Here is a 23,689-nt window from a genome sequence, read left to right on the forward strand (position 1 = left end):
ACATGCCGGCGGCTCACGCCTGTCGTCTTTGTGATGGCCGGGACCCTCCAATCTTTATCGACGCCGAGAGCCTGGCCGCGGAGGCTGGCCCCCGGAACTTGCTGAGCTCTGGAGAAGCCGGAGCAGCCCCAGCCGCGGCGGCGGGGGCGGGGTGCATGGGCCGGGGGGCGGCCCCGCAGCAAGCCGGCGTTCCGCGGCGCAGAGCAATGCTGGGGAGCTCGGCCCCCGGCACCTGACCCGGGAGGGGCGGGGAGGACGCGCTCCAGCGGCCGTGCAGGGCCCGCCCCGGCCCCGCCCTCCAGGACGTCCCGTCGGGAAACCGGTGAGCTGCACGGCCGCGCGGCTGCGGCTCCGCCCGGGCACCACAGGTAAGCAGCAGAAGCAGCCCGCCACCCTTCTGTGGCCTTAGAAACCAGAGCCCTCCCGCTTCTTGGGGCTTCCTGCCGGTCGAGATCGCTTCTCCCAAGTCCTTGTCCCCCATCGACCTCCCCCCTCCGCCGATCTTCTACTCCTACTCTTCCTCGCCACCCCCGACAGCAACACGAAGGGGCAGGGCCGGGCTGGGCCATCTGTCGTGGTGGCCTCTAGCTCCTCCCTCGGTAGGACTCCCTACACCTTCGCGCCTTCCTTAAAGGTTGAAAGAAAAGCTGGGGTCTCTGGGTCCTGGCGGGGTGGGGTGGGAGCGGTGCGAGCAGCACTGCCTCCGGGACTCTGCAACCTCTGCCCCTCACCCATGGCCTGGCATCCCTTTGTGCCCCCATCGCCCCGCGCTGGGCCACCCCCCTGTGCTCAGCTGCAGAAAACCTTTCAGAGAGGTTCCCTCCTTCCCCCGGCGGCGCGGCTCCTGAGCAGGAGTGAGCCGGCGAGAGAAACCTCCCCGGTGAGGGCAGGGTCTCAGACATCCTCCCTGTGGAGACTTGGGCCTTTAAAGGGCAGGAACCGTGTGCTCAGTATTGTTGGGAGGGAGTCTGATGGGTGTTCATGACTGTGACTGTCACCGACTTCCTGATTTCCTGTCACTTGTCCCAAACCCCAGGCCAACCGAAAGGAGAAATAGTTTGTTACTTGCCCCCAGAGCCTGTCGTCCCAGACACTGACCTCTGCGGAGGTTAGCACAGGGCTTCTCTGTGTGTATGGGGATGGTGAAGTGTCAATTTGCCAGCACAGCATAAGACAGACCCCTCTATTAGCCAGCCACCCCATTGCAACATTCACAAGGAGGGTTCTAACACTGCACTCCCAGTGCCCTGCCAGACCTGCAAATGCAGTTTGCAGGCACTGCAGGAGGTTAATGACTCTGGACACACCAAAGAACCTGGGGCTTGTGCTCATTTTGCCAGAGATATGTGTACACTGCCCACGCCCCTTTCTCGCAGTGAATGAGCTGTGTCTCTGCCCATTACAGGAAGAGCGAAAAGGATGAGACAGGCAAATGCATGTGATCAATAGCGTAAGCTAAGGTGAGGGGTTGGAAATTTACTTTAGTTCAAGTTTTCCAGCAGAAGCCAGCATCCTTGTGGATACTTCCTGACCTGTTCCTTAACAGTGCCATTCACTTTAGGCACCCAGAGGTAACAAAACAACTTTCAGGGGCACCAGAGCAGTTAGCAGAGCAAGCCTGTCAATGGGAAGGTGGTCGAGAGGTGGTGGAACCACGAAGAATACTGGGCTGCCTGGAAAGCCCTCATCCTTGTTGGTAATCACCGCCCATAGTTAGCAGAACAGCTGACTCCTACCTACGTGGAAGAACTCACGCCTGAAAAGGGAAGCCCTGAGGCATGTCAAAAACTGTCTGAGATCAGAAACATCTCAGCCCCATATTCACTTGGGAGAAACCTGAACAGGAGATACGACCTTGGGCTTAGCCCATATAGCCATTGCCTAGAACAGAAATCAGGAATCAAAGGGACAACTAACCCTAGGGCCAAGGCAGTGGGTATAATGGAGGCGGAGAGCTGGCTCAGCTCTGTCACTAAATTAGCTGTCTAATTGGCCAAATCACATAAACACTCCCTGGGTGGGGAACAAATGAGAAGGTGTATGTGAAAATGCTTTGTCAAAGCTCCAAGCACCAGCCAAGCGCAAGGCAACATGGTGCTATGGTTAAGATAGTGGGCTTTGGAGAGATGTGGGCTTGGGAGCAAATTCTGCCTCTTCCATTTCATAGCTGTGTGTCCTTGGTCAGGTTACTAAACTTGCGTGGGCTTCAGTTTCCTTATATGTAAAATGGAAAAAGACAACTGTGTCTTGCTTTGGTATAGCAAGCAGTGATATTAAAAAAGGTTCTGGTATTGTTCTGAACCTCCTCTGGCTTCATGGACATGTTCTGACATCTCCAGCCCTAGAAGTGAAGCTGAGGTCCAAAGTGGGTTTCTCTGTCCTGGAGGGACCCAGTAGCCATGCCAAAGATTTGGGTGAACTCTGATCATCATACAGCCCTCTGCTCCTCTCTGGGAAAGCCCAACATACCCTTTCTCATTTGATGGGAATGAGAGTGAGGGTTTGAATGAATGAGAGGTCAAGTGCAGGGCAGTGCCTGTCTCTGTGTCGAGCTCAAAGCTGTAATTGTGCTGTGTACAAGGCTTGCCCAGCGAACAAGGATGGCCTCAGTCTGGGGAGAAGAAGGACTGTTACAAGACTCTTTTGTGGCACCTGAGAGCCCTGGGAGGTCAGGTTATTCTCCAGTCTCCTGTGCAGCCTGGTCCTCAGCCCTGGGCAGAGATTTGAAGAAACGAAGAAACTCAATCCTCACCCTCAGCTCTGCCGATAGCAGAAAACAAAGAACAGACAGATCAGAGCGTGGAATTAACAACCGGATACCTCAGGATGGAGGGATGCTGTAGGAATAGGAAGATTAGGTGAACCAGTTGGGAAAAGCATACTAGAGGCAGAAGATTGAGGACCAGGATTTAAAGATTTGAGAAGATAGAAAAGGGGACCTAGGCAGCCCAATGTCTAAACCTGTTGGTTCTCCCTCCCCCACAAAATCTAGTGGGGAAGTCCTACATGAAGAAACATGGGCCGTGAAACTTGGAAACAAATATGCCCAATACTAATGGCAGTAAGATGCCCTTTAGTCTGAGAAGGCTTCTTGGAGGAGGGGAATTTCAGGTAAGAATTAGAGAAAAGAAACATAATTTGCTTTCAGTCCAGTTCAGTCACTCAGTTGTGTCTGACTCTGCGACCCCATGGACTGCAGCACACCAGGCTTCCCTGTCCATCACCAACTCCCCAAGCTTACTCAAACTCAGCTCATGAGTTGAGCTTACTCAATTCATGTTGGTGATACCATCCAGCCATCTCATCCTCTGTCATCCCCTTCTTCTCCCACCTTCAATCTTTCCCAGCATCAGGGTCTTTTCTAATGAGTCAGTTCTTTGCATCAGGTGGCCAAAGTGTTGGAGTTTCAGCTTTAGCATCAACGCTTCCAATGAATATTCAGGACTGATTTCCTTTAGGATGGACTGGTTGGATCTCCTTGCAGTCCAAGAGACTCTCAAGAGTCGTCTCCAACAGCACGGTTCAAAAGCATCAATTCTTTGGCGCTCAGCTTTCTTTATAGTCCAACTCTCACATCCATACATGACTACTGGAAAAAAACATAGCTTTGACTAGACAGACCTTTGTTGGCAAAGTAATGTCTTTTTTTTTTTTGATATGTGAACTAGGTTGGTCGTAGCTTTTCTTCAAAGGAGCAAGTGTCTTTTAATTTCATGGCTGCAGTCACCATCTGCAGCCCAAGAAAATAAAGTTTCTCACTGTTTCCATTGTTTCCCCATCTATTTGCTATGAAGTGATGAGACTGGCATGAAACTAACCATGGTCTTAGTTTTCTGAATGTTCAGCTTTAAGTCAACTTTTTCACTCTCCTCTTTCACTTTCATCAAGAGGCTCTTTAGTTCTTCTTCGATTTCTGCAATAAGGGTGGTGTCATCTGCATATCAAGGTTATTGATATTTCTCCTGGCAATCTTGATTCCAACTTGTGCTTCATCCAGCCCAGCGTTTCTCATGATGTACTCTGCATATAAGTTAAATAAACAGGGTGACAATATACAACATTGACGTACTCCTTTCCCGATTTAGAACCAGTCTGTTGTTCCATGTCCAGTTCTAACTGTTGCTTCTTGACCTGCATACAGATTTCTCAGGAGGAAGGTCAGGTGGTCTGGTATTCCCATCTCTTTCAGAATTTTCCACAGTTTGGTGTGATCCACACAGTCAAAGGCTTTGGCATAGTCAAAAAGCAGAAGTAGATGTTTTTCTGGAACTCTCTTGCTTTTTCGATGGTCCAGTGGATGTTGGCTATTTGATCTGCTTAACAAGAACATAAGGAAAGTGCTTTGAAGAGAAAAAGGTAGCCAGTGAGGGTGAGGAGCAAACAGGAAGCAGACTGCCAAGGCCATGTTTCTGCTACAGTCAAATGGCGGGAAAGGAATATGAATATGGCCCTTCTAGATTGTGAAAGGGAGAGAGAGGCCTGAGCAGAGGAAGCTGGCAGGCAACTTCTGCTGATCCTCCAGATACTGGGTCATAAGAGCACAGTCTCAGAGAATGGTTTTGAAAGGGCAGAGGAAGAAGAGGATGCAGGAGGCAGAGAATGAATCAGCAGGCGCGTTCATGGAGTGAGCCCGACGTTGAAACCCATTTAGAAACTCCATGCCTGGGAGCAGAGTAGGGGCAAGAGTAGCTTCCGGGGTTTCGACGCTACTGGCCGCAACGGGGAAATTGGGAAGGCTGGCTAGCTTAGGGGGCAGGCCACAGACCCTGAGTTCAGGGTGTGGCACGTCGGGTATCCAGTGGCCCTGGGTAGGAGTCCTACAGCCAGGAACGCACCATACCTGAAGAGAGAAGAGAAAGCTTCAGTTCTGTCCTCTCCCATCACCTGCCCCTCAACCTGAAGATGAACTCAAGCCTTCAGGAATACCCCTTCTGTTAAACACCCCCATCCATCCCTCTCCTCCTGCCAGTTGATGGATGATAAGTCAGTTCAAGTTTTTTCTCTCCCCTGCCCCCGACCCTGGCTTTCTCTCCAAGCCAACCTGATTGTCACCAGGGTTCCTAAATGATTAGGGAATCCCAGCCCATGCCCACCTTCATCCCTGAGGTTCATCTTCATCCCTAGGTTCTGAGGACTCTCAAGGCTCAGTTTGAAACAGTTACATATCCCTGCCCGACCTGGCAGGACCTGGAGATCCTCTAGTAACAAAAACCTGTGAGCTGGTGAACTTCCTGCTTGGTCAGGTATTATTTTGATTTTTCAGTAACTTTACAAACTTGGACTAGATCAAGATACATTTGCTGAGCACCTGCTATGTGCCAAGCCTATTCTAGGGACACAGCGTCAGTCAAGTTCAGTTGGGTTTTTTCCAACGGAAAAATCTGTGTTTGGGCAACTAAAGCTTAAAATGTTATGCAAACAAAAGATGAACCTAGATCAGCCCAGGAGAAAACTTGATAGACTTGCTGCTGAAATAACTTTCAGTGAGTCTTTCTGGGAAAATACAGCCACGTACTGCCGCTCTAGTGTTGAGGGGGAAAGCTGATGTGCTTTGAAGGTATAATTATGGGGAAAAGTGAAAACCTACCAGCATTCTGTAATCAAAAAGGTCAGAGGTGGGAGGAGGGGTTTGGAGGAGATAATTTGCTACTTTGTTCACAGCACCAGAACAGAGGAAGTGAAATGCAGGTTGGGTTGGTTTTGATAACTGAGAAAGTGCTGCCCGGGGAGAAAAAAGGGAGACTTATTTGTCCAAAACAGCCTCTTGGCCCCTCCCCACAACCAGTAGCTTGAAATGGACCTGTCGGCCCCCCACCGTGGTGTTAACTCGGTCACACACCTGCCCCTAGTGATAGTGGTGACAGTCATCCCTTCAAGAAACCTGTAATTGAGCGATAGCCTGACTAACTTGAGCAAACATCCCTGTTGGTGGTGTTGCCACTGCTAACTTCCTGGCTGCCACATCTCTAGGAGGTGAGCAGCTCCCTATATAAACAGAAGGAAACTTTATTATAAATATGCCACCTGGCCAGCAAGGGCGTGTTCCGGGTAGCTGACCCTGGTTCTCACTAAAGCCAAAACTTTACCTGGAAACTACGTTTGTGGCCATCTTTAAAGCATTCGTGGTCCTAGGTGAGAATTGGAGGAGGGCAAACCTGGGGAAGGTGGTGGGAGGAGAGGGGAGGGGGTGCGGGGATGGGGAGAGGTTGGAAGCGGGGCGTCTATGAGTGAAATAGGGAGTTTCTGGAACATAGCCCTGCTCTAGGTTCAGGAGACCCAAACTAGTCCTCAAACTCCCCAGGTGACCTCCAAGGGGAAGGTTAAATTGTGGAAACAGAGCAGTGCCTGGGAGTTGAGAGATGGGCATCTGCTCCCAGTAGCTATGAGCTGTGTATAACAGAAGTCCCCTAACCAAACTGGCCTCGCTGTCAAATAAGAGTGCTGGACTCAGACGGACCTACTCTACGTGGCTCACTGGTGTGTAGCAACAGACTGTCGTGTAACTCACATGCACAAACGCATTCAAAACATCATTTAGTGAAGCCAGGGCTCACCTCTGTGGCTTTAAATGGGTCATGTTAACCCTATTGGCCTCATGTCATTTAACAAAAGTTTTTGGAGTACCTGCTACATGCAAGCTTTGTGCTAGAACTTTGCAAGCGACAAAAAGCTGAAAACAACCTGCCCTCTCTGGTCCAGTTCACAAAGGTGTGAGAGAGGAGAGACTGTGAAAAGATCAAAGTAGAAGGCTTCCCAGGTGTCACTAGCGGTAAAGAACCCACCTGCCAATGCAGGAGACCTGAGAGATGTGGGATCATAAGATGTGAAACATAAGAGAATCGGGTTCGATCCCTGGGTTGGGAAGATCCCCTGGAGAAGGGCATGGGCAACTCACTCCAGTTTTCTTGCCCGGAGAATTCCATGGGCAGAGGAGCCTGATGGGCTACAGTCCATGGGGTCACATAGAGTCAGACAGGACTGGAGCAACTTAGCACACACACAAGGGGGTGAGACTAGAGATATAAATTCTGCAAGAGACCTAGGAAGGTTTATTGGAGGAAACTAGGCTGTAAAATGGAGGAATTAGACTATATCACTGACTTTTTGACTAGACCTGGGGAAGGTGGTGGGAGGAGAGGGGAGGGGATGGGGGGATGGGTAGAGGTTGGAAGGGGGGCATTTTACAAGAAAACTTAGTATCCTCTTATGTGTGACAGAGTATCTCAAAAGTCTCAGGAAAGCTTTGTTGTGTGGGATCTTAGTTCTGCGACCAGGGATTGAACCCTGGCCACAGCAGTGAAAGCACTGAGTCCTAACCATTGGACCACCAGGGAATTCCCTTTAGGAAAATTTTACACTTTAATCACCCAAGAGGTATGAATTTTACAAACTAACAAAAAGCATCATTTGAAAATGTGATTCCTTTCACTATGTGAATTTTGAATAACAACTTTTCATTTTAATTGTGTATCAGGAAATGTTTATCATCTTCAATGGATGGAGACAGACATTAAAATAATAATTTATTTATTCAAAATTCATAGAAACGAGGTGAAAGAAATTTAAACTTTCAAATGATGTTCTTTGTAAGTCTGTGGCATTTATACTTCTGAAGTTATTAAAGCATAAGATTATACTAAGACTTTTGGTACACTTACTCTATATATGTATGTGTAATAACCAAAATGAAATTTTAACAAAACAATACTTACCCATATTACCTGTGATGTAGTTTTTTTTTTTTTGCTCTAGTCTAGTCTGATCTTTTAAATAATTTTTTTCCATGCTGATTTGCAACACTTTAAATGTATTTCACAATCCTATAATGAGTTGCAATCAACGGTTTGATAGACATTGGACTGGGTGAAGCCTCAGTGACCAGTGACAAAAGGTAAATTTGTATTCTGACTAATGAGGCCAGGAAAACAGGTCCAGTTTGTTCAGTCTAAGGAAATGTTCCCAGAATAAGAGGATTTCTGGTATCATCTCAGTACTAAAATCAAGATGGTCTGATGTTGCAATCCCAAGGGTGGCTGGAGGAAAAAGAGTTGGGAATGAAAGTTTAGCAGCAACAGGAGGGAATGAGTGGTTGAGGGCCTTGGGCATACTTGCCAGTGGACCTCTTGGCCAGCCAGAAGGTGAGCGAGCTACACTGCGGGGAGGACCATGTGAAGCCCTGCTCTTGCCTAAGGACTGTGTGCAGTAGGGGTTGTTTCTCCCCCAAGTCTGGTGCCCTCCTTGACCTTGCCAGCCACACTTCTGGTAATCGTCTCCTACGCAGAGAGCAGGAATCCTTAAAGCCAAAGTCTTCTGACTTATACTGGATTTTGTGTCCCTTTGAAGAGACTCTTTCCCATCACCCGCATGCCAAGCAAACAAACCAGAGTCCCTTACTGCCAAGGCTAATCACAGGTGTCTTGTTTCATTTCAGGATGTGGTTAGTACCTTGAGAAACTGCAAGCACCAGAGAGAAAGCCTTAGACAGCCAGGCTGGATCGAGAGAGCAGATGCCTGGGAAGAGCTCAGTTTAACCCCAAGTCTCTCTTTAGGAGGGAACAAAGGAACAAAGGTGAATCACACTGTGATGTCAAGACGAGGGAGTTGGAGTGACCTGGGTGATTCTGAGTGAGTCAGTCAGGGAGGCCTTTCTGGAGGAGGTGAGTATTAAGCACTTGGCAGTAGCTGATAACTAAGCTTTGTAGGAGGCATATGTCGTTTTATTGTGCTTTACTTTGTCTTGCTTCACAGATACTGCGTTTTTTACAAATCGAAGGTTTGTGGCAACCCTATATCCAGCAAATCTATTGCTGAAATTTTTCCAGAAGTGTTATTTTTTAGTTAAAGTATATACTTTTTTTTTTTTTTTACATAATGCTATTGCACACTTAGTAGACTACAGTATGGTATAAACGTAACTTTTCTATATCCTGGGAAACCAAAAAATTGCGTGACCCACTTTCTTGCTGTGGTCTGGAACTGACTGCATAGTAACTCCCAGGTTACGCCTGTACCATGCCTTTGTTTCTAACTGTGCTCCCTCTTTCTTGTTGGAGCAGAAGGTAGACAGACAAAGTGTCAGGGAGATGCCACGTTCAGATGGTTCAACACTTTTGTAGCAAACACTTCCCCATTCTGCGGCCCTTGGTCTGTGCTTAGCTGGGGCAGTTGCAGAATCGATGACATGTCAAAGTCAGGCATCAATCAGCCCAGCAACCCCTAGATAGGACACCGGCCTCTACATTGAATTTGCATTTCCTCCTTGAAGCCTTCTTCAAGCCCACGGGCTATTGTTCTTGTCTGTGCTCTTAGTTCAAATTGTGTTACTTTTTGAATGGATAATGTTGTCAGGGTTCAAAGTGCAAAAGGGTATTCAGAGACAGATTTTTTTTCCTGCTCCTATTCCCTCCTGGGACTGGTGCTCCTCGAACCCAGTTCTTGTTCTCCAACTAGATTTTAAAATCTGGTGGGGAAAGAGGCATCTCACACCTCTCTGTGTCCCTCTGTGTCCCAGCTGGGATGGATTGTTTCACCTCACCACCCAGGGGAGTTCCCCTGGCACCACACCCTGCCTCCTCATCTGCACTGCTGCTATCTTGGGTCAGACCACCCCCTAGTTCCTCTTAACTGGTCATCCAGCTGCCAGTCAGGTGCATCTCCTAGACGCCCTCCACCAGCTGTCACACCCCTCCTCTTGTAATGCTGGGCTCCCACTAATCTTTACTGCTCCCCGTGCCTCGGGTCAAGGGCAAGCTCTTTGCTTTGATGACTTTATTTCAAGCCACCTCTCCAGACCCATCACCTGCTCCTCCCATCAGGCTTCATACTCCCACCAAACCAAATTCCTTGGAGTTCTCTGATGGATCATGCTGTCTCCTGCATCTCGGGCTTTCTATATATTGTTCCCTCTGCCTGACGTGCTCACGTCACCAGCCAACTCCTCCTTGTGGGTTAGGGCTCAGCCCAAGTTTCTCTCCAGAGGGACTTCACAAACATCACTCTCCCACACTCAGTGAGTTTACTCTCCCTCTGCCCCCGAGGCTGCCTCTCTCAGGCTGGGTGCCTCTGCTTAAAATTTGACTCCCGCAGTTGAATGTACTCTCCTTGAAGGCTGGGCTCTCTGTGTAAGAAGACGATTACCAGAAGTGTGGCTGGCAAGGTCGGGGAGGTCACCAGACTTGGAGGAGAAACAGCCCCTACTGCACACAGTCCTTTGTGAAGAGCAGGACTTCACATGGTCCTCCCCGCAATGTAACTTGCTCACCGTCTAGCTGGCCACCATCTGGCAGAGTACCTGGCATAAAGCAGGGATTCACTCAATACTGGCAGAATCAGCAAAGCTCCTCTATCTCCCAGACAATACCTAATATAAAATAGATGCTCAGAAAGATTTAATCTGATTCGATTTTTGATGGTGCTGCTGAATCTTTTTTTTTTTTTTTACAAAAAGCACTATATACAGCAGGCACTTAAAATGTTTCTCTTTAACATGTTTGTGTGACGTAGGTGCTTGGGTATATTTGCTGTATACAGTAGGTACTCAGCACATGCTTGCTATGTACATGGTAGGCTTTCAGGATGTGGCTGCGTAGAGGCAGAAATTCAGCGTGCTTGCTACACACAAAGGTGCTTGCTTCATGCTTGCTGTTTACAGGAGGTGCGCAGTTTCAGCTTCCTATGCATAGCAGATACTTACTGTATGTTTGCTATATGCATGAATCTTAGGTTTTAAAAGAGAACGTCTCCCCCCCTGCCCAAAGTGACCCCTGTTCCCACTTGACATCATGACAACCACCTGTGCCCCAAGTGAATCCGAGTGACTCCAAATACCAGGCTTCTCCATAGGCAGCAGCTTGTGTGTTTAACAACACAGCTCAACTGAAGTTCTTTTTTTTTTTTTAATTTATTTTTATTAGTTGGAGGTGAAGTTCTTTTTAAGACAGAGTAATGAGTGTGGCTTTAGCCAAAGACCAGGTACCTGAGGATAATTGCTGGGAAACTGAGCAGGGATTTATTAGTGACAATCATAGAAATAATTGAGGGCTCGATTCTGTGCCAGACACTCAGCTGAGTATTTTATATACATTATTTCTGATTTAATCCTCACACCCCCTGTGGGTTAGTTATTAGTCACCCCCACTTTATAGATGAGGAAGTTGAGGCTTAGAGAGATTAAGTCATGTGCCCGAGGGTCACACAGCTGCTACTGATAAAAACTAACACTTTTTGAGCATTGACTGGGTACAGAGACTGCTAAGCTTTTTTCAGGAATTATTTTATTGAACTTAATCCTTACAACAAACAACTCTAGGAGGTAGGTGCTATTATTGTTAGAATCTGCAGATCTAGAATTTGTGCGCAGGTCTGTTGCCACCAACTCATGTTTACCCCATGAGTCTTATACTTGCAGAACTGTCTACAGAAAGTTTTGCAAACACTCTTCCTCTGAGCCTGGTACCACATATATGAGGATAGATGCCCAGGGTCTGGTCCTGCCTGGAAGGTGCTGTCATTAGAATCTTAGATTTAAAAATTGTTTTTAATTTTTTTATTAAGTATGAATAGATACAGAAAATATTGATAAAATGTGCATAGGGTATAAAGAATAGCAGTGCTGCCAGCAGCCACCATTCACTTTTTTTAAAAAAGCTTATTTTGAAGTCCCCCACGTAACTTTATTCCCATGTCTTTCCTCCCTCTTCAGAAACTTCTTTTTTTTTTTTTTCACTCAACCTTGCATCTGTGTTGTGGCATATAGAAATGGTTCATTCGTTGTCATGGTTGTGCAGTCCATGTGCTGTGGATATTTCACACTGTTTATTCATTATAATGCTGATAGACATTAGGATTATTTCTAATTTTTGCCTTTTTTGTGGGTACTGCTAGAAATGTTTCTTGTGCGTGCCTTTGGTCATATGTTTATCTGAGATATAAAACCAGGAGAGGAATTGCAGGGGTCATAAGGTGTGAACATTTTAAATTTTTCTAGAAAATGCCAAATTGTTTCAAAAAGTGGTTACATTGACTAAATTTCTTCATGTTTCAACTTTCCAGTTTCTCTAGGTCCATGAACCTCAGAATCTTAGGGCAGGAAAGAAACAGGGTCTATTCTCCTTCTTATCTGGATGGAGACAATTTAGGTACAGGCAAGTAATGTGATTGGACTAAGGTGATGTCACCATTCAGCAGCAGAGCCTGGACGAGAACCTGCAAATCCCCTGACTCCCTTCCTCCACCTGCCTTGGCTCATTTCTCTCTCTCATCCTTCCTTCTCAGGCTGAGGCCCCAGGGTGTGGCCACCACGACACCTCGTGCTGTTTCCAGGGCCAGGCGCAGCAGTCGGAGCTGACTCAGCCGAGGTCCTCGTCGGTTCCGGAGGATGAGGCTGCTCCGCAGACGCCACATGACCGTGCGCCTGGTCATGGTGGGCAGCGCCTTCGTATTCTTCCTCTTCATCCTGCAGAGGGACGTAAGTGGCAGGGAGCAGGCCACAGAGAAGCCATGGCTGAGGTCCTTGGTGAGCCAGAAGGACCACGTCCTGGACCTCATGCTGGGGGCCGTGCACAACCTCAGGGACTCGATGCCCAAGTTCCAGATCAGGGCTCCGGAGCCCCAGCAGACACTGGCCTCCACCAACCAGTCCTGCCTCCCAGGGTTCTACACCCCAACTGAACTGAAGCCATTCTGGGAACGGCCTCCACAGGACCCCAATGGCCCTGGGGCGGATGGGAAAGCATTTCAGAAGAAAGAGTGGACACCCCAGGAGACCCAGGAAAAGGAAGAGGGCTATAAGAAGCACTGCTTCAATGCCTTTGCCAGTGACCGCATCTCCCTGCAGAGGACCCTGGGGCCAGACACCCGACCCCCTGAGTAAGTAGCACCGTATCCCTGGATGAGGCCAGGATTCTGCCAAAGGCGTGGCTGGTATGTCCACAGCCAATGTAAAGGGCTGACACGGATTTTATTTTATATCAATATTTATTTTTGGCTGCATCAGGTCTTTGTTGTGGCACTCCAGCTCAGCAGTTGTGGCATATGGGCTTGGTTGCCCCAAGGCATGTGGGATCTTAGTTCCCCAACCAGGAATCAAACCTGCATCCCCTGCATTGGAAGGTAAATTCTTAACCACTGCACCACCAGGGATGTCCCTGATAGGGATTTTAGAGTGTGGGCAAGGGTTTCCTCTAAGCCCTCCTTTCTTTTCCTGATCCACTGTCGTTATCCTAGGGATTGGGATTCAAGGGCATCATGGTCAGGCCAGAGTCTCAGGGAGACCTGTGAGAGAGAAAAACAGTTGTGAAGGTGACAGGATACAGAAAAAGGAACTCCTGATGGGGACCACAGCGGGCCAAGGGGTGACTAGGAGTGCCTGACTGCAGCCCACAGATTTGGGGGCCTTGCCTTCTGCCGAGAGTCTGGAGACTGCAGGACTCTGCCGCTGAGCTCCTAACAAAGGACATTTCCCGAAAACGGCCCTGGTGGTCAGGATTACTGCTCACCTCCTGGTTTCCTTCAGTGAAGACTCAGAGCCAGGAACTCATTCCAACCAATCATTTGAACCTGTTTGTACTTTCAGTCCTGGGCAGTGAACCAGCTCTTAGATCTTTGAGTTGTAGCCACTTCAGCCTGTGTCCTTACTGGCCTCCCGTCAAAGGTTTTGTGTCTTTCTCGTGTAGACTTTGTCATTCCCAACTCAAGAGGAATACCGTTGTTGGCCTTTTCTCACATGGCAGTTAGGGACTTCCCCAGTGGCTCAGCCATAAAGAATCTGCCTGCAGTGCAAGAGATGCAGGAGGCCTGGGTTCCATCCTTGGGTCAGGAAGATCTGCTGGAGGAAGAAATGGAAACCCACTCCAGTATTCTTTCCTGGAGAATCCCACTGACAGAGGTGGGCTACAGTCCATGGGGCCGCAATGACTAGGATGTGACTGAGCGTTCATGCCCACACATGGCAGTTTCCATTCTAGGTTCATGATTCTTTAGGGCTGTGAACCTGCAGTTCCTCAGACTTGGAGCAAGTATTAGAGGCTTAGAACATGGAGCCAACCTGAGTTACCAGGACTCCTCACAGGGAAGGGCAGTGGGCCTGAGGGCAGCCAGTGGAGGAGGTCTGGGAGTCTTCTCTGGAGGGCCCCTGTGAAATCTCTCTGACCCGCAGAGGGGGTTTAAAAAGGCATTTAGAGACTTCCATGGTGGTCTAGTGGCTGAGACTCCCCACTCCCAATGTAGGGGGACCGGGTTCAATCCCTAGTCAGGGAACTAGATCCCACATTCCGCAACTAAGATTAAAGATCCTGCATGTTGCACCTTAGACCCAGTGCAGTCAAATAAATAAATAAGTACTTTTTTAAAAGAAAGAAAGGGTGTTAGGCTGCACAATTCCTTGAGATCCAGCATTGACACATTCCCACCCCCTCCTGAGATGGTGTGTCGGGGAGGGAGGCAGTGCAGCCTAGGGCCCCAGAGTGGTTGAAGTGGATGAGGATAGAGAAAGTCACAGGAAAATGTTGGTGATGATAGTATCGGATTACAGGGAATTCGTGAGGAAATGGGTTCAAGTGGAAGCATTCACTGTAATGAGTAAAGTCTTTCCCTCTCATTGAATATGGAATTTGCAGTCATTTTTTCCAGATGTCAGAGTTGCCCTTTGTTCCTTTCCCTCTGGGACTTCAGGTGGGGGAAATAGGTTTTGGGTTTTTTTGGTTGGGGGGGATTGTTTGCTTTTTGCTGTGCTGGGTCTTAGTTGCTATACACAGGATCTTTGATCTTAGTTGTGGCATGAGGGATATTTCAGTTATGGCATGCAAACTCTTAGTTGCAGCATGTGCAGTCTAGTTCCCCGACAAGAGATCGAACCCAAGCCCCCTGCATTGGGAGTACAGAGTCTTAGCCACTGGACCACCAGGGAAGTCCCGGGAGGCAGGTTTTGGAGTGGGTTGGTTAGCACCTGGGCAGAGGCTCAGAGTAGGTGGCAAATAGTGGATAAGCTGGAAAAAGCATGCCACTATTCCCAGCTCCAAAGGGGAATGTAGGCTGGGGCCTCCGAGGAGCAGAGGATGCTTATAGGAATCTGTGGCCAGAGCCCTCCCCACCCTTGGAACTACCGGGGACCCGGAGAACTGTATCTGCACTTTCGTCCGTGCAGGTGTGTCGACCAGAAGTTCCGGCGCTGCCCCCCGCTGCCTGCCACCAGTGTCATCATTGTGTTCCACAACGAGGCCTGGTCCACGCTGCTGCGGACGGTATACAGCGTCCTGCACACCTCCCCCGCCATCCTGCTGAAGGAGATCATTCTGGTGGATGATGCCAGCACGGACGGTGAGGCTAGGGGCCCCCGAGGAGGGGCCTGGGGTCTTCCCTGGTACTCTGAGGAAAGGGGGCCTTCTGGTGCTCCCAAGGGAGCAGACACTGCCTCGTGGCCTGTTGTGTGGCATCACAGCTCATCATAAAGGTCAGGAGCAGGAAGAAGGCAGGTGGATGCTAGGGGGCGGGTAAGTCACATTCCTGAACTTGATTTGCATTTGATCCCTAAAGCTCCAAAAGCTTAAGTGTTCTGGCCTCAAGGATTCCCTTAGAGCTGCCAAGCCCAACCCCAATTCAGAAATGCAGAAGGTGGGGATGGGCCTTCCCCTCTGTTTCCCACCTACTGGACCATTCTTTTGCTCTTAAAGATTCTATCTCAGAAGCCCTTCGCTGTAATTAGTAATAGGCAAGTGAGTTTGCTCACCAAACTTCCACGGTTCAAAGCATTTCCACAAACATCTACTGAGTTATTTGCGCCAGGTGCTGCCTTAGGCATAGGAGATGAAATGACAAATTAGACAGATCTCGTCTCAAGTGGGCTAACAGCCCTCATAGTCACATGACTGCTTACAGCACCAGCCGTAGTGGTGTGACCTGGAACACACCCTAGCGGACATGAGAGAACATGGACTTGAGAGTCCAACACCCAGGATCTCAAATCCTAGCTCTGACTTTTCCTAGCTCTGTGACCTTGGGCAAGATACTTAGCCTCTCTGAACTTCCATCCTCACTTTTTTTGTTGTCTTTTCAAATATTTATTTATTTGCCTGTGCCGGCTCTTTGTTGTGGCGTGCGGATCTTTAGTTGCAGCATGTGGGATCTAGTTCCCTGATCAGGGATCAAACCTAGGACCCCTACATTTGGAGTGTGGAGTCTTAACCACTGGACCCCTGGGGAGGTCCTTCAGTCCCTTCTTCTAAAAATGAAGATAATTGACTCCGTTGCAAGGTGGACAAGGGATCAGAGATAGATGGTAAATGAGATCGTTCATGTGCTGCAGAGTACTTAGTCCCCAGTAAGAGCTCCATATGCATTAGTTCCATTTTATCCTTTGGATGGGAGCAGTGCACTGTGGGAGATGTTATTTCTGTGTGGCCTGGCTGAGACGTCCACGTTGGATTAGAGCTGCGCCTGAAAGCCTGAGTATCCGGGGAGAGAAGAGGTGTTGCAGGGCAGCCCCAGAAGAGAGAACAGCATCAGTAGAGCTTCACAAACATTCGTGTTTGTGCTGTGGGAAATGACACTAAAAAGATGTTGAATGAAACCCTTGTGTGCATGCTAAGTCGCTTCAGTCGTGTCCGACTCTTTTCGACCTCATGGACTATAGCCCACCAGGCTCCTCTGTCCAGGGGATTCTCCAGGCAAGAATACTGGTGTGGGTTGCCATGCCCTCCTCCAGGGGATCTTCCCGACCCAGGGATCGAACCTGCGTCTCTGATGTCTGCAGCATTGGCAGGCAGGTTCTTTACCACTAGCACCTCCTGGGAAGCCTGAATGAAACCCACACCAGGCTAAAAGTATTTATTTGGGGGGAAGAAAATGAATCATTGAAGGTGCTTAAGCTGGAGAGTGACCTCGTCTCAGAAAGGTGGCAGCTTTGGGGAGGGTGATTGTCAGGAAGAGAAGCAGAGGACCTGAGTCCAGAGAGGAAGTCCTTACAGTCACTCAAGCATGGGATGCCGGGGCCAGAACTAGAAAAGCACTGTAGGACCCCTGCAGCAGTAGACTGGGGTCCTCTAGGAGCTGTGCCTTCCTCGCAGGTGGCAAGTGGGGTCTGGGCTTTCCCAGTTTGACTTCCTATGCCAGTGCTCCCATATTGAGGGCAGGAACCATAGGGGTTCCTCCGGCGGCCCAGCTGCTGAAGTACCCTTTCCCTCCCCCAGCCCCCTCCTGCCCTCTGGGAAGGAGGACTAGAGCCAGGGCGGACAGAAGGAAGAGGCGCTGAGTATGGGCTCTATGAGCCCACTTTCTCTGGGAGTTCCCACTTTCCTGGGAAGGGCAGACAAGTATCAGAGGTGCGTGAAAGGGTCTGGTGGACAGGGAGCAGAGAGATGAGCTTGTGGAAAGGGAGGAGCAGAGAGTCTGGGCAGAGAGGGTTGGGACTTGGGAGTGGCCTCCGGAGAGTCTTAGGAGCAACAGAATGGTTGTGAGGAATGGGAACCAGTGTATCCATTGCCCTCCAGCTCGAACTGGGCTCTCTAGTAACCCTTATTCCCACAAACCGAGTGGCCCATCCCTCAGAAGTTTCTCCCCTTGAATCACATGTGGTGGAGTTCTCTAAACTGTCTCAGCTTGTCACTCAGAATTGTGTAAGTAAAAGGCACGCTGCCCAGCTGGGTGACTCCTCAGACCAGGCCAGTCAATGACATAGTGCCAGGTTGGCACGGGCAGTTTCAAAAGGGCAGAGTGACCTGTGCCTAATAGGGGGGCTTGGCAGTAGCCGCTCCAAAGAGCCTGCCCCTCTCAGGTCACCAGACGTGTTCCAATTCCTTCTGGCGGCCTCTCCCTTGTTGCCCTGGACTGTCTCATGGAGCCGAGTCCAGCATCTCGGAATCACCTGTCTGAGAAACCAGAACCAGCCATTCTTATTTTCCTGGGTCCTGGCCTTCTTTGACAATCTGTTAAAAGCTATGCCCTTCTCTCTAGAGGGCTTCCCAGGTGGCTCAGTAGGTAAGGAATCTTCCTGCCATGCAAGAGTCACAGGGGATGCGGGTTTGATCCCTGGGTTGGGAAAATCCTCTGGAGGAGGGCATAGCAACCGACTCCAGTATTCTTGCCTGGTAAATCCCATGAACAGTGGAGCCTGAAGGGCTGCCGTCCATGGGGGTCTCAAAGAGTCAGACACGACTGAAGTGACTAAGGATGCAGGCACTCCCTAGAATAACACACAGCTGCCACAAATGTGCACACACCCACGTTTGTGCATGTGATTCCAGGGAATTTGTGAACCCCAGGATAAACCACCCTACCTTGAGGGTTTTGAGACTTTAGAGAGACTTTCGGCAAAGAAAGAAAAATATCCTCAGATCCATGGTAATCTCTGCAGCCATGGCCGGATAAAGTTCCCCACACGACTGACCGTTTGATCAGATTAACTGGCTCTCATTTCACACACACGAGGGCTGTGTCTGTGCTGAAATTCAATGTCCAGGCTCTCTGTCCTCCTGCCCAGGTGCCCAGCAGCATGGTTTGAGCACAAGCGTACAGGCATTTGATACTGGGGGGCAGATATCAGAAAGAACTCTGGAGCCAGGCTGAAGAACTTTTTCTTTTCCTACCTCACAGTCCTTTCCCAGGCACAGGCTTCCCTCCTGCATGGCCAGGTCAGCACCTGAGGTCCACCCTTGATCCAGCATGTTTCACGAGCTCCCAAAAACTGGCCTTCCCACGCCTGTCAATCCACCGTGCTCCCAACTGGGCCTCCCCTTGTCCGAAGCCCTGCCCTGCCCCAGGTCGGGAGGCTGAGGCAAAGAACCTATGCCGCCCTCCTGTGGGAATTCACTAAATGAGGGGGAGGAATTCAGACACTTACCAGGGACCCAGAGAGCTGAGCAGAAATAAGACCAGGATGACTGCAGAGATGTGAACAAGGAGGCAGGAACAGCACTGGTGCAAACAGTTTACAAAGGTGAACAGAGCTGAATCACAAGACCTTGGTAAGCAGTAGTCAGTGTTTGGATTTTTAGGGGGTATGTGGTAAAATATACATAAAATTTACCATCTTAACCATTTTTAAGTGTTCCATTCAATGGCATTAAATACATTCTCGTCGTAAAACCATTGCCAGAACTCTTTCATCTTCCCAAACTGAAACTCTGCGCCCATTAAACAATAACTCCCTATTCCCAGCACCCCAGCCCTCGGCAACCCCCATTCCACTTTCGGTCTAGGAATTTGACTACTCTCGATATCTTGTATAAGTGGAATCATGTAGTTACCTTTTGTGTCTGACTTACTTCACTAAGCATAACATCTTCGAGGTTCATCCAAGTTGTGATGTGTCAGAATTTGCTTCCTTTTTAAGACTGGAGAAGGGCATGACAAATCCACTCCAGTATTCTTGCCTGGAGAAGCCCATGGACAGAGGAGCCTGGTGGGCTACAGTCCATGGGGTCTCAAAGAGTCAGACACGACTGAAGCGGCTGAGCACGCACAGAGCACACACGCATGTCACTGTTAGTATAGTTCACGTTTGTTATTCATTCATTCACCCATGGAGATTTGGATTGTTGCCACATGTTTGGCTATTGTGAATAATAGCCAAAATATTGCTATCCACATGGATATACAAATATTTGTTTGTGTCCCTGATCTCTATTATTTTATTAAATACCCAGAAATGGAATTGCTGTATCATATGATAGTTCTTTATTTAATTTTTGAGGAGCTGTCATACTGTTTAGATTAATTTTTTTGGTGGCACCCTGAAGCATGTGGGACCTTAGTTCCCTGAACCAGGGGTTGAACCCATGACCCCTGCATTGGGAGATGGAGTCTTAACCACTGGACCACGAGGGAAGTCTCTGGATTCTTTTTCTTTTTTTTTTTTAATTTTTATGGCTCTGCTGGGTCTTCATTGCTGCACAGACTTTTCTCTGGTTGTGGATAGTAGGAGGCTGCACTCTGGCTGTGGTGCACAGGCTTCTCTCCTGCATTGGCAGGTGGTTTCTTTACCACTAACTCACAAGTGAAGTCTTGGATTCACTTTTTTAAGTGAAATTTTAAACCATTATAGTGACATGATCTGATTCATGGTTTTAAGAGAGAATTCACTGTGGGTGCTATGTCAAGAGGAGACTGGAGGCACTCCCCTGGTGGTCCAGTGTTAAAACTATGTGCTTCCACTGCAGGGGGCATGGATTCAATCCCTGATTGGGGAATTAAGATACCACATGCCTCACAGCATGACCAAAAAATAAAAATAAAAACTGACGCCAAAAAAAAAAAAAAAATCCATGATGAACAAAAAAATCAAAATTGAAAAAGTGAAAAAAAAAGAGTAGATTGGGAAGGGGGAGTGTAGAATAGAGGTCAGGAGATAAGACATGATTGCTGAGGTGCAATGGCGATGGAAAACTGGCCTTACTTGCTGATGGACTGATTGTGGGCAGTGGGAAGAGGGGGAGAGTTGAGCACAATTCCTAGGTTAGAGCAGCTGTTGGGTTAATGGTACACAGGGGAGGCTGGGAGGGCAGGTGGGGAAGAAATCTGGGGTTCCATTTCAGGCGTGTTAGGTTTGTGGGGTTTTTTGTTTTGATTTGTTTAATTTATTTGGCCACGAGGCATGCAGGATCTTCCCCAACCAGGGATCAAACCCATGCCCCCTTCAGTGGAAGCACGGAGTCTTAACTGCTGGACCACCAGAGAAATCCAGTTTTGTGGTTTGTTAGACATCCAAGTGAAGATTTAAGGCCAGGAAAAAAGGCCCAGGGACATCTGCATATAGATGATGTTCCACACAGGGGACTGAGTAAGACGTGTGTAGGGGAGGTCACAGGAGTCTTGTAGACTTTGATTGTGAGGAATGAACCTAAATGAGGAGGCTGTCACCTGGGGAACCTAAGAGAGAATGGATGGGCCCGTCTGTCTCCATGCTCAGCTCTGCTGCACTCCGCTCTGGGGTGTCTGTCCAGTGGGTCCAAGGAGGGGCATTACTCAGGGGTGTTGTCTCACCCTCTTCAGAGGGCCTGAGGCTCAAGCTCACAATTCCCAGGTCCCACCTAGCCACCAGGATTGGAGAAAGGGGTGGGAGAAGGGCTCTGTAGAGCTCAGGCACTCCTGACATTCACGGCTCAGCGCGTGGCGGGCCCTTACCACAAAACCCACTTCCTCTGATGTTCTGTCTCTGGGTTCTCTCCATCACCATGAACTTCCTGTGAGCACAGTTATGTTCTCAGGGGAAACGTCAGCCACGCTGAGAAGGCAAGGCTCCCGCGCAGAGTTCCTCCCACCTTCCTGTTAGAGCCCACGCTGGGGGCTGTGCTTGGAGGATGAGCCTAGGAGCTCTGAGCAGGCAGGACCCAGACCTGCCCCACCCTGCCCGGGACAGTGGCTGGCACCTGGCAGCATGTTCACACGTGTACCCTAAGTGAGTACTGGGCTGAAGCTGCCAAATGAGGCTAATTTTGACTCATAAACCCCAGGGACAATACTCCCTATTTCATAGCATTTTAATCTTCACGTGGTGCTCAGTCACTCAATCATGTTGGACTCTTGGTGACCCCATGGACTGTAGCCCAGCAGGCTTCTCTGTCCATAGGGATTCTCCAGGCAAGAATACTGGAGTGAGCTGTCATTTCCTTCTCCAGGGGATCTTCCCAACCCAGGGGTCAAACCTGCATCTCCTGGGTCTCCTGCATTGGCAGGCGAATCCTTTACCACTGAGCTCCTTTGGAAGCTCTTTAATTTTCACAGAGAAGATTAAATAAGAAAGTCAGCATGGAAGCACCTAGTCCCATGACTGACATATAATAGGTGCTCCAGTATTTGGACACAATGCGTGTGTCTGTGAGTGTGTGTGTGTGTGTGTGTGTGTGTGTTTCAAAGTAGAGAGACGGACTTCCCAGGTGGTCCAGTGGTTAAGACTAGATGCTTCCGCTGCCGAGGACCCTGGTTCAGTCCCTGGTCAGAGAACCAAGATCCCACATGCCACGTGGCATAGCCAAAAATAAGAAGTAGAGAAGAAGAGATCAATTGCACCTGCACAAAGACAGCCCCCAGTTTGTATGAAACAACGGTGGGAGCAAGGCCTGAGCACTGGGCTGACCCCACACCCCTCGAGAGAGAAAGGACACAGTCAGTTTTCACTCCTGCCCCACCCCGCCACTTCTGAAACCACAGGCCATCCATTCTGCACAGTGGGGAACACAGCAGCAGCACAGATAAACCAAAACAGCAGTTAATGAATCATCACTACGATTTGGACTGTGTTCCAAGATGGACTGCTTCAGAATAGGGTTATTTTTTTAAACTATGTATATATTTTAAATCTTGAGTAAGTGTATTTTATTTTACTTTTTATTATTTGTTTAGTTGGCTGCACGGGGTCTTAGTTGTGGCACACAAGATCAATCTTCTTGCGGCATGTGGGGTCTAGTTCCCTAACCAGGAATTGAACCTGGGTTCCCTGCATTGGGAATGCAGAGTCTTAGCCAGTGGACCACCAAGGAAGTCCCTAAGGCTATTTTTAATGCTCTGAGGGTTTCTGACTGATTAACAAGGGTCCTGAAGTGAGCCCTCTCTCAGAATGAACTGGAGATCTCATCAGATACCCCCCCTTCAAAGAGCTTTCCACACCCCACCTCCAATTCGGGCGTTGACCCCTCCTGCAGTCTCCCCCAGCCCAGCGCCACCTCTAGCGGTTCCTTCATCACCTACCCTGCCATCGCCCGCTCCCTGGGCAGACAGGCTCACTGCTGTGCCTGGCTATACAGGCACTGGATACCTGGGTTTTAAATTTAATTTAAAAACTGTTCTGCATCATTTCATCTTCCTAAAGAATGCCACGTGCAGAGGAGGTAATAAAGAGGACTAGAGTAAGACATCTTGCTGCTGCCCCAGAAGCCAGAAATGAACACTTGTGTGTGCTCTACCTGTCAGACTTGCTCTGAAGAGCCTGGGAGACAGGGACTCAGACATAGAGAAATGACTGCCAAAGCCCGGGTGTGGAAAGGAGGGGAAACCTGAAACACAGCTCTGAAAATCGGGAGCTGAGAGAGTTGAGGCCAAAAGAGGCATCCGAGAGCCATCATCAGAAGTTTATATTTGATTTGAAACCAAAGAAACACAGCTCTGAGGTCCTGTCTCCGACATCAGAGAAGTCGCCCCGATACACAGACGCAAGGTGGGCGCTGCGGAGCCAGTGGAGTGTCCTGGCAAGATGGCCATGGGCTGTGGGGACCTCCTCCATGCCCCCCACCTCCACCTTGGGCTTCGGTGAAGTTGCTCAGCACAGTAGGTGCGAGAGAGGGTTAAAATGCAGGCCTGCTGGAGGCCTGAGAGTGCCCGGACTTGGTGCCCATAGGAGATTATGTGTGCTTCCCTTGTAGCTCAGTAAAGAATCTGCCTGCAGTGCAGGAGGCTCAGTTCAATTCCTGGGTCGAGAAGATCCCCTGGAGGAGGGCATGGCAACCCACTCCAGTATTCTTGCCTGGAGAATCCCATGGACGGAGGAGCCTGGCAGGCTACAGTCCATGGTGTTGCAAGAGTTCGACCTGACTTAGCGACTAAACCACCACCAAGTCGCTTCTGTTGTGTCCGATTCTGTGCGACCCTATGGATTGTAGCCCGCCAGGCTCCTCTGTCCATGTGATTCTCCAAGCAAGAATACTGGAGTGGGTTGCCATGCTCTCTTCCAGGGGATCTTCCCGACCCAGGGATCGAACCTGTG

General features: G+C 49.2%; 1 protein-coding gene across 2 annotated transcripts in view; it reads left to right on the forward strand.

Annotated features, from left to right (window-relative positions):
* The first annotated feature begins 301 nt into the window (after positions 1-301).
* The window catches only part of GALNT6 (polypeptide N-acetylgalactosaminyltransferase 6), a 36,785-nt gene continuing 13,397 nt past the window's right edge, over positions 302-23,689 (forward strand). The window contains exons 1-4 of one of the 2 annotated variants that reach the window (XM_065932104.1): positions 302-368; positions 8,432-8,657; positions 12,274-12,867; positions 15,143-15,315. In XM_065932104.1, coding sequence (XP_065788176.1) covers positions 12,377-12,867; positions 15,143-15,315 — 664 coding nt within the window. In that variant the 5' untranslated portion in view covers positions 302-368; positions 8,432-8,657; positions 12,274-12,376. The remainder of the gene's footprint in view (positions 369-8,431; positions 8,658-12,273; positions 12,868-15,142; positions 15,316-23,689) is intronic. The other variant, XM_065932105.1, reaches the window with a different exon arrangement.

The sequence above is a fragment of the Muntiacus reevesi genome, chromosome 4 (assembly GCF_963930625.1).
Source record: "Muntiacus reevesi chromosome 4, mMunRee1.1, whole genome shotgun sequence".
NCBI lineage: Eukaryota > Metazoa > Chordata > Mammalia > Artiodactyla > Cervidae > Muntiacus > Muntiacus reevesi.